This window comes from Schistocerca americana, chromosome 7 (genome assembly GCF_021461395.2).
Source record: "Schistocerca americana isolate TAMUIC-IGC-003095 chromosome 7, iqSchAmer2.1, whole genome shotgun sequence".
NCBI lineage: Eukaryota > Metazoa > Arthropoda > Insecta > Orthoptera > Acrididae > Schistocerca > Schistocerca americana.
Genome location: NC_060125.1, coordinates 368,847,036 through 368,861,457, shown reverse-complemented (window position 1 = coordinate 368,861,457; position 14,422 = coordinate 368,847,036). Strand labels below are relative to the sequence as shown.

Here is a 14,422-nt window from a genome sequence, read left to right as displayed (position 1 = left end):
CCTAAAACCGCTCAGCCACAGCGGCCGGCCCAAAATGTATCGGATTTCTTTTAATACCCATGTGGATGACCTCGCACTTTTCTTTGTTTAGTGCTAATTGCCACTTTTCGCACCAAACAGAAATTCTCTCTAAATCATTTTGTAATTGGAATTGATCGTCTGATGATTTTACTAGACGGTAAATTACAGAATCATCTGCAAACAATCTAAGGGGGCTGCTCAGATTATCATCTAGATCATTTATGAAAATCAGGAACAGCAGAGGGCCTATGACACTACCTTGCGGAACGCCAGATATCACTTCCGTTCTACTCGATGATTTACCGTCTATCGCTACTTACTGTGACCTCTCTGAGAGGAGGGTTAGAAGATTTTACACCTAACAGAGCGACAAAAGTGAGTGGCAGGTGAAAAATGTTGAGTATCCATGCTCTAGACGAATAATTAAAAATACGAGGGGGGATCCAAAAGTAACCGGAATCGTAATGAAGTACATCGTTTACTTGCAGTAGCAGGTTGCGCCGCCAGAGGGTTGTAGTAGGAGCTCTGCTGAGTCGTTCTGCCACGCGGCGTCACCCAACCGTGAGAAGTGTGGTTTCTTTGGCAGTTCTTTGAGTGTGCGTACAGTGCAGACGCGACACGAGAAAATGGCTAGTTCTTACAAACAACGTGCGGCAGTGAAGTTTTGTTTCTTGCTCGGCAAGAACGCAGCAGAAACTGTTGCGATGATTCAGACAGCCTACAAAGACCATGCTTTCAGTAAAACGCAAGTGTACGAATGGTTTTCTCGGTTTAAAAAGGGAGAATTGGTGGTTGAAGATTAGCCCCATTCCGGTCGACCTTCAACTACTCGAAGCGAAGACAACAGCGACAAAATCCATGATCTTATCAGTGAAGATCGACGCAGGACAATCGACCAACTCGAGGACTTGCCTGGGTTCTCCTGGAGCTCAAATCAGCGCATTTTGACCATCGATTTGGGGATGCGAAGAGTGGCAGCAAAATTCGTGCCGAAGCTTCTTACCGGAGACCAAAGGGATCGTCGCGTTCAAGCCTGTCTCGAAATGAAGGCCGCGTTCAAAGATGATCCACATTTTTTTCAACAAAATCGTTACAGGCGATGAGTCGTTGTGCTATGGGTACGATCCAGAAAGCAAACAACAGTCATCACAATGGAAGCCACCTGTCTCACCTCGACCAAAAAAAGTTCGACATGTGAAATCAAATGTGGAAACGATGTTGATCTGTCTTTTTGACATCAAAGGGATCGTACACTCTGAATTTGTCCCTGAAAACCAGACAGTAAACCAACAATTCTATTTGGAGGCTACGAAACGGCTTCGCAGAAGTTTGCCGCGAAAACGTCCGGCTTTGTGGGATTCTGGCGTGTGGTTTCTGCATCACGACAGCGCTCCCGCGCACACGGCTCTCAGCGTTCGCCAGTTTTTGGCCTCAGCGAAGACGACTACCTTGACCCACGCGCCCTATTCGCCGAATTTAGCACCCTCGGACTTCTTCCTAATCCCGAGGATGAAAAGGGACTTGAGAGGGAAGCGTTTTGTGGAGGTGGAAGACGTAAAATGCAATGAACTTTTGGACAAGTGTATTAATGCTAATGGAGAGTACTTCGAAGGAGATTAAGGTTGTATTTGAAAACAATAAAGTATATGCTATTTAGAAAGAAATTCCGGTTATTTTTGGGTCCCCCCTCGTATAGTTCTTCCCAAAAAGCAATAATTCCCCTTTTTTTTTTTTTTTTTTTTTTCGAACAGACTTCATACATATTATGCCTATAGATTCGTGAACGTTGTACCCTCCATCATTCACCGTTCGAATGCAGAAATGCCGGGATGCGTAGTGTTTAGCTGGTTGTGGACGAGCGCGGCTGCAGCGGCAGGGAGGCGGGTGCGCGGAGAAGTTAGCTGTCGAGGGGAGCGGCGCGGCGTCGTGTGGGGATGCGCCGCCAGGGGGAGCTGCCCTCTGCGAGCCGGCACCCGCTCTCGCCAGCCACTCACCGCTGCGGTCGATTCGTTTTTCATTATTTAAGACGTCCATTCACTGCTGGGTACAGCCTCGACGTGATTATACAACACTAGAGACGAGCACCGCCAATCTAATAAGGGCGAATCTGTGCGATGCCTTTCAAAGCAGAGCACGGAGGCAGTAAACCTAGAAAAAATCTCCACGATAACAACAATTACTCTCACAAACAAGCACTATTACTTTCTGAGCGTTGTTAACAGGAAATATACACTATGTGATCGAACGTATCCGGACACTTGGCTGAAAATGACTTACAAGTTCGTGGCGCCCTCCACTGGTAATACAGGAATTCAATATGGTGTTGGCCCACCCTTAGCCTTAATGACACCTACCACTCTCGCAGGCATACGTTCAATCAGGTGCTTGAAGGTTTCTTGGAGAATAGCAGCCCATTCTTCACGGAGTGCTGCACTGAGGAGAGGTATCGATGTCGGTCGGTGAGGCCTGGCACGAAATCGGTGTTCCAAAACACCCGAAATGCGTTCTTTAGGATTCAGGTCAGGAATCTGTGCAGGCCAGTCCATTACAGGGATGGTATTTCTCGAGTAACCACTCCGCCACAGGCCGTGCATTACGAACAGGTGTTCGATTGCGTTGAAAGACGCAATCGCCATCCCCGAATTGCTCTTTAAAGGTGGGAAGCAAAAAGGTGCTTAAAACATCAACGGAGGCCTGCTCTGTGATAATGCTGCGCAAAACAACAGGGGTGCAAGCCCCCTCCATGAAAAACACGTCCACACCGTAACACCACCGCCTCCGAATTTTACTGTTGGCACTACACACGCTGGCAGATGAGGTTTACCGGGTTTACCGGCCATACCCACACCCTGCCATCGGATCGCCACATAGTGTATAGTGATTCGTTACCCCACACAACGTTTTTCAACTGTTCAATCGTCCAATGTTTACGCTCCTTACACCAAGCGAGGCGTCGTTTGGCATTTACCGGCGTGATGTGTGGCTTATGAGCATTCGCTCGACCATGAATTTCAACTTTTCACACCACCTACCTAACTGTCATAGTACTTGCAGTGGATAGTGATGCAGTTTGGAATTCCTGTGTGATAGTATGGGTAGATGACTGCCTATTACACATTACGACCCTCTTCAACTGTTGGCGGTCTCTGTCAGTCACCAGACGAGGTCGGCCTGTACGCTTTTGTGCTGTACGTGTCCCTTCACGTTTCCACTTCACTATCACATCGGAAACAGTAGACCTAGGGATGTTTAGGAGTGTGGAAATCTCGCGTACAGACATATGACACAAGTGACACCCAGTCACCTGACCACGTTCGAAGTACGTGAGTTCCATTCTATGTCTGATGACTACTGAGGTTCCTGATATGGAGTACCTGGCAGTAGGTGGCAGCACAATGCACCTAATATGAAAAACGTATGTTTTTTTGGGTGTGTCCGGATACTTTTGATCACATAGTGTATCAGTAACTCGTCTCAGCTAATGTAAACCAGTAACTGGACATGTAGACAGCGTTATGAGACACTGTTGAGTCACATTAATTGATGATCTGTCAGAAACCTGAAAAACCACCTTTCGTAGCGCGGACTGTTGCGAAACGTGCAGGAAGTGCGTCATTGAGTTTGTGGAATTCTGAACATAGCGGGAGTAAACACGACAGGGAGCGAAAGATGAAACTAGTCTGCAGATGAAAGAATGTAAGGATATGAAAGGGAAGCAGTTATTGAGAAGGGAGTGAGACAGGATAGCAGCTCATATGTTATTCAATCTGTAGATTGAGCAAGCAGTAAAGTAAAACAAGGGGAAATTTGGAAAGAGAAATGAAGTTCACGGAACAGAAGTTAAAAACTTTCAGATTTGCCAATAAAACAGTAAAAATGTAAATGTCGTGTGACGTGTGACTCGCGTTGGGTAGACCGTTCACCGGGTGCAAGTCTTTCGATTTCGGCGTCTTGGGCGTCGGTGGGTATGAAATGACGATGATTAGGACAACACAACACCCAGTCCCTGAGCGGAGAAAATCTCCAACCCAACCGGGAATCTAACCCGGGCCCTTAGGATTGACATTCTACGCGCTGACCACTTTTTTTTTTTTTAATATCTACATCTACATCTACATTGATACTCCGCAAGCCACCCAACGGTGTGTGGAGGAGGGCACTTTACGTGCCACTGTCATTACCTCCCTTTCCTGTTCCAGTCGCGTATGGTTCGCGGGAAGAACGACTGTCTGAAAGCCTCCGTGCGCGCTCTAATCTCTCTAATTTTACATTCGTGATCTCCTCGGGAAGTATAAGTAGGGGGAAGCAATATATTCGATACCTCATCCAGAAACGCACCCTCTCGAAACCTGGCGAGCAAGCTACACCGCGATGCAGAGCGCCTCTCTTGCAGAGTCTGTCACTTGAGTTTATTAAACATCTCCGTAACGCTATCACGGTTACCAAATAACCCAGTGACGAAACGCGCCGCTCTTCTTTGGATCTTCTCTATCTCCTCCGTCAACCCGACCTGGTACGGATCCCACACTGATGAGCAATACTCAAGTATAGGTCGAACGAGTGTTTTGTAAGCCACCTCCTTTGTTGATGGACTACATTTTCTAAGCACTCTCCCAATGAATCTCAACCTGGTACCCGCCTTACCAACAATTAGTTTTATATGATCATTCCACTTCAAATCGTTCCGTACGCATACTCCCAGATATTTTACAGAAGTAACTGCTACCAGTGTTTGTTCCGCTATCATATAATCATACAATAAAGGATCCTTCTTTCTATGTATTCGCAATACATTACATTTGTCTATGTTAAGGGTCAGTTGCCACTCCCTGCACCAAGTGCCTATCCGCTGCAGATCTTCCTGTATTTCGCTACAATTTTCTAATTCAGCAACTTCTCTGTATACTACAGCATCATCTGCGAAAAGCCGCATGGAACTTCCGACACTATCTACTAAGTCATTTATATATATTGTGAAAAGCAATGGTCCCATAACACTCCCCTGTGGGACGCCAGAGGTTACTTTAACGTCTGTAGACGTCTCTCCATTGATAACAACATGCTGTGTTCTGTTTGCTAAAAACTCTTCAATCCAGCCACACAGCTGGTCTGATATTCCGTAGGCTCTTACTTTGTTTATCAGGCGACAGTGCGGAACTGTATCGAACGCCTTCCGGAAGTCAAGAAAAATAGCATCTACCTGGGTCTCATGAACAAATAAGGCGAGTTGGGTCTCACACGATCGCTGTTTCCGGAATCCATGTTGATTCCTACATAGTAGATCCTGGGTTTCCAGAAATGACATGATACGCGAGCAAAAAACATGTTCTAAAATTCTACAAGAGATCGACGTAAGAGATATAGGTCTATAGTTTTGCGCATCTGCTCGACGACCCTTCTTGAAGACTGGGACTATCTGTGCTCTTTTCCAATCATTTGGAACCCTCCGTTCCTCTAGAGACTTGCGGTACACGGCTGTTAGAAGGGGGGTAAGTTCTTTCGCGTACTCTGTGTAGACGACGGCGACTGTATCTTCTGTATGGCATCTTGGCAGCGTTCAATGCAGTTGCCTGTGCAGCAGCAGCAGCGCGAATGATCCGCTCCGCGGTCAGCGCTCGCTTTTATGGCCGCGCAGTGGCGCGGCGAGTGATAAGGGACTTAGAAAATTTCACAGTGCCAGCGGAGTGTTATCCCGGACGCGGGACGCGGGACTCGTACTACAAAAATGACCATTTGAACGGAAGTCAAACTGTAGCCTCATACAGTTTCGTCTTATGAAGCTCAAACGCTGACCACTTTTTGTTAGTAGAGTGGTCAGTTGCGAGCAGGTGGAGACAAGGCGGGCAGGGGTCGGTGACCGAGGCCTGGCCGCGATGCCTCCCCCCTCCATCCCTGAATCACTCCCTCACCGCTCAGCTACCGGGGGCGGACAATGAAACAGGAATTCTGCCAGAGACGGCAAAGGACTCGGTAGAGCAGCTAAACAGAATGGATGATTTGTAGAAAATATATTATAAGATGAGTATCAATAAAAGTGAAACAGGAGTAATGGAACGTATTCGATGGTGAGGGAATTAGATTAGGTAATGAGAAACTACATGTTGACAACAAATTTGGCTATTTGGGTAGCAATATAAACGACCACCGACGAAATAGAGACCATACAAAATGCAGAATGGCAATAGCAAGAAAGAACGTTCGGAAAAGAGGTATCTAACATGGAATATAAGTGTAATTCTTCGGTAATGTTTTCTGATGGCATTTGTCTGATTTGTATCCTTGTACGGAAGTGAAACCTGGACTGTAAATAGTTCAGACAAGAAGATCATAAATGTTAAAAAAAAGTACAAAAATCCAATTGCCGAGTGGTCTCCCTCCAAATTTGGAAAGATTCTTCGAGGTATGCTGACAGACCGAATAGTATGCACAAGGTACCCTGTCCGGTTAACGGTTGGAGACAATGCACTCTGCTGAGTTGGACTGGGAAAACAGGTTTATCTTTAACGACACCACACAGGTGGTTGTATGCAGCACATTCGACTCAGAAGAGGGGCTATTGAGAAAAAGATTATTCGGTTAAAAGCACACACACACAAACTTTTCCAACAATGAGAGTGGAGCCGGCCGGAGTGGTCGTGCGGTTCTGGGCGCTACTGTCTGGAGCCGAGCGGCCGCTACGGTCGCAGGTTCGAATCCTGCCTCGGGCATGGATGTGTGTGATGTCCTTAGGTTAGTTAGCTTTAATTAGCTCTAAGTTCTAGGCGACTGATGACCTGAGCAGTTGAGTCGCACAGTGCTCATAGCCATTTGAACCATTTGGTGAGAGTGGGGCAAAACGTTCCTGAGCATGAATGCGAAACAGCAATGCCTATGTTATTAAGAAGTACGATATGCGTGGCTGTCTGAAGCAGGATTGCTGCATGCTTCCTAATCACACAGGCTCTGCTGTTTTGCATTTATTCGGCAGTACCAGGCCCTCAGCTATCAATAAAAACGTCCTTTCTGGACGGGAATACACGTAACCAACGAGTGCAGATTGTGACACATGGACAACGACGAACTGAAATTTGGGTCCGGCCATCATTCGTGTACAGATAGCCGAAGCGGATAAAGCGACCGCACGCGTGAAGTCGGAAGTCCGGCTTCGAGTCCCGGTCTGGCACAAATTTTTGTTATGTCATTCCAATATACACCCCGTGGTGGTTCGTGTTTGTAACTACGAATACATTTCCTGACTTCATTGACAGAACCACGACCTCAGCTCCGTTTCCACCGCTTCATAACTGTCAAAGTGAAGCCTTCGAAGGCGTTCTTTAAGTTTTGTAAACAGATGACAATCGAATAGGGTGAAGTTGGGACTGTATGAAGGGATGATGGAAGACATTGAACCGAAGGCGTCGGATGTCGCAGCGCTTGTCTGTGATCTGCCTTTCTCATGCTGAAGGAAAGGGTGCCCCATATGAGGATGAACTCTCCGAAATCGAAATTCGATTACAGCACACTGTTTCCGACGGACCAACATACTAACGTTACACCTCGCCATGTTACACGCTGAAGTTCGAAGGCCTCTGGCGACAGACAGCTGCAAATATTTACACATGAAAAGTAAAGATGAAGAATGTTCGTAACATTAGTTTTATTTAAAGATCTTTAAGAGTTTTCAGGCAACGGCCTTGCCGCAGTGGATACTCCGGTTCCCGTGACATGATCGAAGTTAAGCGCTGTCGGGCGTGGTCGGCACTTGGATGGGTGACCATCCAGGCCGCCATGCGCTGTTGCCATTTTTCGGGGTGCACTCAGCCTCCTGATGCCAATTGAGGAGCTACTCGACCGAATAGTAGCGGCTTCGGTCAAGAATACCATCGTAACGACCGGGAGAGCGGTGTGCTGACCCCAAACCCTTCCTATCTGCATCCTCCACCGAGGATGACACGGCGGTCAGATGGTCCCGGTAGGCCACTCGTGGCCTGAAGACGGAGCACTTTTTTAAGAGTTTTCACATAAAAAAATTCGGAGGCATTACTTTTCAGAATACTCTCATAGATGTGGCACGTTTCCCCAGTATGCTAATGAATGTATATGCTGGAATGTGTGTTACATCAACGACAAACATGACTACATTAGAGCATTAGGAAATTTGCTATCTTCCACATAAAAAAAATTATTACGGCTGGCTATCTCCATGATGCCGTAGCAGACGACGATAGAGAGATTAAATACAAGACAATATAAATTGCTGTCCATAGCAAGATATTTCTATTTTCATAGGAAGGAATGTCATACGAGTTGAGCCATCGAAGAAGAGATACTGAAATCCCAGAAAAGTCAACTTTAATTTTCTTTACGCCCAGAGCATGATCGCAAACATAGATCAGTTTATTATGAATTTCAGATCTGAACATTGACGTATAAAAACAGTCCATGGAATACAAACAGTTACTCCAATATGGAGGCGTCAATTCCGCATTTGATTTTAACTGAAGTCGCCATAATGGATTTATTCCACATACTTTTCTACATAGTGCCATATCAAAATGGGTAGTAAAATGTTGTACCGCTGCGATCAAATACGAGGATTAAAATGAATTAAAATTAGATAAGAATATGTTGTGATGTTTCTTCCCTAATGGTTTTCTCATCGGCCTGAAGATGGTAACTGAGCAGGATAGAAGACGCGTTCGACACAGTTCTCATTTAAGGGAGGATGAAGGAGGGGTGGTACTCCTTGGGAAGGGGAAGGGGCAAAGTGTGAGAGGGGGCGGGGGGACGGGAGAGATCCGGGGACAGGGAGGGGAACCCCACGTTCTGACTGTGCCCAAGTTCTGCGCGCCGTAGACATCGGCGATTGTGTACCGGGAGGATAGGTTTGTTTACTCCAGAATGTACGGTTGCGGCAAGAGGCGAGTGGGCAGCGCGGAGAGGTGGCGCAGCGCCGGCGGCGACGCGCTGTCCGCTTATCGGGGATATCGGCGGCCGTGGTCGACCGGAGCGATGCGCGCGGCGCCGCCAATCGATAGCAATCCGCGCCGCCCGCCATTCCGGCCGACGCGCCGCCCGGAACCAATCCCGCTCGGCCGGCGCCCGCGCTGAGGCGCGACGCCAGCGCCGCGTCGCGACGCTTCACCACGCCGCGCCGCGCGACGCCGCTGGGCGGACGCCGCCGCCGCCTGGGCCGGCGACGCCGCGGCTGCGGCTTTACGACGCGCGGCCGCCGCCAACAAAAGAAGGCGACGCGACGCCGGGCCGTCGCTGGCGGCCGGTGCTGTCATCTTCCCGCCCTGCCATCCCCTCCCCCGGTCCTCGGGCGCACCCCCTCCACTTCCCCCCACCACCCCCACCGCCGGCGGCGTCGCCACGCCCACCGGCGCGCCACGGGGAGGAACTGGAGTCGGGCCGCGCGCAGTACACCGTTGATACCGGCGCGGCCTCGTGAACGCTGGCCGCGAACAGATGCCGCGCGGCGGTGGTCAGACGGCTAACCATCTGAGCGGGGAGCGTGCCTCACTGCCCTACGACACCCCTCTCCGCTTCATTAAGTGGCGCGGCGCGGCGCATGCCCGGCGGCCGTAGCGTGCAAGTGTGCCTGACGCCACAACAAAGCCCGCCCAACCCCGCCGTCTCTTGATTACCGCAAGCACTGGTTTCTTCTTTCGATTCTAAACGCCGCTCCGTGCTTCTTTTTTTCGCATTTAACGTCCCGTGAACAATCACGTCGTTATATGTGTACCACCAGCCAGCTTTGCGGATGACGGGTGAAAGAGGGGATGCGATGAGGAGAGCATGGGGGTGGGGGTGCGGGGGGAGGGGATTCCACATCTACATACTTATTCTACAAGCTACCAGGGGCGGATTCGGGGTTCGGTTCTGGGGCAGGGGGACGGTATTTTACTGTCTCCCTGCCACAATCCTACCCACACACATACGGTTACACCCACAACTAACATACCACAGGTCTCTAGAAAATAATAAAAATAAAATATTGGGCTGGTGCATAGGTTAGTAGCGTTTTGCTATAAGATTAATAAACACAAAAGAGATTGTATCATCAATAACATATACTTCTTCATTATTTACAGTAGTTTGCCAGGGCTGGTGCTACTTTTCGATTCCACGACTGGGGATAAATCACGTTGTGTTAAGGTGAAAACTCGTCGAGAAATGTTCGGAGCTCATTTTCATCTGCAAGGAAGTTCCTTGAAGGTAGTTCGATAGAGAGTGGACAAGGTGAAAATCTGTGGGCGCCAGATCAGGTGAATAAGGTGGGTGCAGTTTGACTTCCCAGTCCAACTCCGGTATAGTATTTTTTGTCAGACTAGCAGAACGCAGGCAGGAGTTATTGTGGAGTTTACTTTACTAAGTTTTACTGGGCATTGTTCTTGGACTGCGTCTGCAAGACGTCTCAGTTGTTGACAATAAATGTCAACAGAGGTGGTTACACCTCGGGGAAGCTATCCGTAGTTCACTACACCGTCACTGTTCCACTAGATGCATAACATTATCTTTCGTGGATCGCACAGGTCTTTGTAGGGGGAGTCGCTGCTTTGTTTTGGCTCTACCATTTCTTTCTCTTCCTTATATTAGCATAAAGACACCACATGTTAGCATAAAGACACGCCAACGATACGGATAGGAACGGTCGGTGTTGTTCATGAGTCAACTGACGGCGAGCAAGCAGGAACGCACTTATGACCATGCACAGATTTTTTGTGATATTGGCTTAAAGCAAGCAGTACCTATGCATCCTCTTTTGAGCCTTCCCGGTTGCTTGCAAATGTCGCACCATGGTAGAATGACCACAGTTCATCACATTTTGCGAGTTCTCCAGTCACCGGGGGTTAGTGCCTTTAAACATATTTTTGTCAAGCCCCGAAGTTCTTCCTGAACGCGGAGAGTCACTTAAGTCAAAACGATCCTCCTTAAAACGAGAAAAACATTTTCTTGCCGTGCTCTGTACAGCCGGCCGAAGTGGCCGTGCGGTTCTAGGCGCTGCAGTCTGGAACCGCGATACCGCTACGGTCGCAGGTTCGAATCCTGCCTCGGGCATGGATGTGTGTGATGTCCTTAGGTTAGTTAGGTTTAACTAGTTCTAAGTTCTAGGGGACTAATGACCTCAGAAGTTGAGTCCCATAGTGCTCAGAGCCATTTGAATCATTTTTGCTCTGTACGATGGCATTATCCTCATCCCCGGCGCAAATGTTTCTGTTTGCCTCGGCTGCTGTTATTCCTCTATTGAACTCTAAGAAGAATAGGTCGGAAATGTTCCGATTTCTGTACTTGACACTTCATTTTCTAGCGTCCACAGCTCCACTCGCTGTCTCCAAATGACAAAACGACAATACGCAAACTGAAATATCAACAGTGAACTACAAATAAAAAATGGCAAACGGTAAATAAACCCATTGCAACCGGAATACTACCAAACAAAACAAAAACACTACGGAATTATCCACTAATGTTATATATATAATGTTTCAGTATAATCGTAACAATTTTTTGACAGCGTGGTCTCGCTCCGCCCCCACCCCCCCACCCCCCCCCTCCTCTAGGATTGGCACCTGCATGTCAGACGGTACATCGTACCTGTATTATTAGTTTTCTTTCCCTAATAGTGTGGTCCCGAGTGTGCTGCTAAATTGTTGTTTCGATTTTACGCATAATAATTTGAAGACCGACACAGGCGTCTTTTCAGGCGCCGTGAGGTTTGCTTTTATGTGTACTCGCTGTCTGGACTCCAGCCGCACTGTGGACTATTGTTGGTCTCGCGCCGCTATTTGATAACCGAATTCGAATGCAGATGCCCTCTACGTTTTTTGATCCTCTTTTGTGTTTCGTATTCTGTGAACCGCAGAGTCTCTCAGCGTCTTCCAGCTCTAGTGAACGTGATGGCCGGAGAGATTTCAAAGGAAAGGTACATACTTTGAGTGCTGATACTTATTTTGAACAGAAAACTTCATATGGACATATGCTTTATCTCAATGTTTTCCGAGATAGAACACTTTTAGTATCATTTTTGTACGTTTTCGTCGAATAACTCGAAAGCTGCACACTCCAGCGAAAACGTGTCGAAATACAAAATTAAACTACATTAAATTTCCTACAAAAAAGGTCCTGTTCATTTTTTCTCTAGGACTGATAGCTTGCGCGAAGAGAGCGCGAGAAACTGAAAACGTCGCGCGACGCGCATGCGCTGTAGCTTAGGGAGATGCTTGTAGACTAATTTGAGTTAACTTTCCAACTCGATGGATCACAAGTTTTCTGCATCGAATTGTTCGTCTCAACGTCCGATACACTACTGTGGTAAGTTGTAAACAATGACAGCGTTTCAACAATACAGAAAATAAACAGTAATGTACATTAAATGTTTTCTCTCTCGGAAACCATTCGCAGTATGGCACATTACGAAGTTTGTTTCGAATCAGTGATACTATCATCCCTAAATCATGTGTCTTTCCTCCTGACTCACCCTGTACACTGAATGCCGGACCCCAAGCGTTATTTAAATTGAAAGCCGCGTCCCCGTTTATTAAGTTTTCTGGCAAACTTTTTTCGATAGACTCCTTAATTATGCTATCCCACAAGCTTGGTGTTTGCACCACAATACATGTCTCATTGTGCGATACACATAGATCGTCTTTAACATTACAAATGATACTTTTTATTTTAGTTGAAGGGATCGAAACACACTGAATGCCATGTTTCCGTAGGAGTCTGTCGATCTATTGTTCAGTAAGACTGTGTTAGGGCTATAAGTGGATAATAGTTAAGTTAGTTCTACTGGACACAGTAACATTTTATTTGCTATCGACATATTCATCTACATCTACATCTATACTCCGCAAGCCACCCAACGGTGTGTGGCGGAGGGCACTTTACGTGCCACTGTCATTACCTCCCTTTTCTGTTCCAGTCGCGTATGGTTCGCGGTAAGAACGACTGTCTGAAGGCCTCCGTGCGCGCTCGAATCTCTCTAATTTTACATTCGTGATCTCCTCGGAAGGTATAAGTAGGGGGAAGCAATATATTCCATACCTCATCCAGAATCGCACCCTCTCGAAACCTGGACAGCAAGCTACACCACGATGCAGAGCGCCTCTCTTGCAGAGTCTGCCACTTGAGTTTGCTAAACATCTCCGTAACGCTATCACGGTTACCAAATAACCCTGTGACGAAACGCGCCGCTCTTCTTTGGATCTTCTGTATCTCCTCCGTCAACCCGATCTGGTACGGATCCCACACTGATGAGCAATACTCAAGTATAGGTCGAACGAGTGTTTTGTAAGCCACCTTCTTTGTTGATGGACTACATTTTCTAAGGACTCTCCCAATGAATCTCAACCTCGTACCCGCCTTACCAACAATTAATTTTATATGATCATTCCACTTCAAATCGTTCCGCACGCATACTCCCAGATATTTTACAGAAGCAACTGCTACCAGTGTTTGTTCCGCTATCATATAATCATATAATGCTGTAACCATGACCTTCGCATGTTTTACGTTTCATTATGATTTTATTGCCAGTGGTGTAGAACCAGCCTCTTTTTTGTGCAGTTGCAAACAAAATTTTTCATTGAACTTGCCTCTCACGCAAGTGCAAGTTATTGCACGGTGTGATTGTCACTGGCACATCCAGTTCATGTTCAACTTAACATTTCATACGGACATGGTCTGAGGATTGTGGTGTTGGCAAATAAAATCTAGGCAATTAAAAGACTTTTTAAAAATATGTTTTATTTAATTTTAAGAAATTACGTGTGATTGCTTTCTCCTTCCCTCAAAATGTCAGGCGTTACTTCTTCCTCTTTATTAAAGATATTATCTTACACAAAAGACTCTGGCAGTGCTTCACAAGAGCTAAAAAGGTATGTGAATTTGATGTACGTCGTAATGTGTAGTATTCCTGGGAATGGTGTCAGCACGCGAAGTTTGTGACTTCGCAGACTTCGAAGGTTTGTAACTCGATATCAGAATAAATCATAAAGAATATGAACAAAAAACTCCATTGTTTTGGTTTTCATTGTTTTTAGGGTTTTTTAAATTTTTGTGCTCAACACAACTGCAAAACTTCAGGATACACAACATTATTCGTTTTTTGGATACTCTATGGTAAGAGTATGAACTGCATTTGTGAACTACCAATTCTTGAAAGGACAATGTACAACTGACAATGATAAAAATTTGTCTAATTTTTAAAATGCCCTACTTTCAAAGCTATGCTGACTGCGAGGAACCAAACAAAGCATAAAGTATAAATTTTTGTTTAAAGTTATGCACGCCCAGAAACTGTATGTATGGGAGAAACAAATTGTGTAATGGTTTAAATGCCGTGCTATTGTAGTTTAAACCGATTGTGGGGAAGAAAAATAAATCGCTCTTTTTAACTCTGCATAGCATTTTAACA

At 46.6% G+C, this 14,422-nt stretch overlaps 1 protein-coding gene across 1 annotated transcript in view; it reads left to right on the top strand.

Moving 5' to 3' along the window:
• The window catches only part of LOC124622944 (atherin-like), a 64,889-nt gene extending 55,435 nt beyond the window's left edge, over positions 1–9,454 (top strand). Inside the window, exon 2 of the mRNA XM_047148735.1 lies at positions 8,901–9,454. Coding sequence (XP_047004691.1) covers positions 8,901–9,454 — 554 coding nt within the window. The remainder of the gene's footprint in view (positions 1–8,900) is intronic.
• The last annotated feature ends 4,968 nt before the right edge of the window (positions 9,455–14,422 follow it).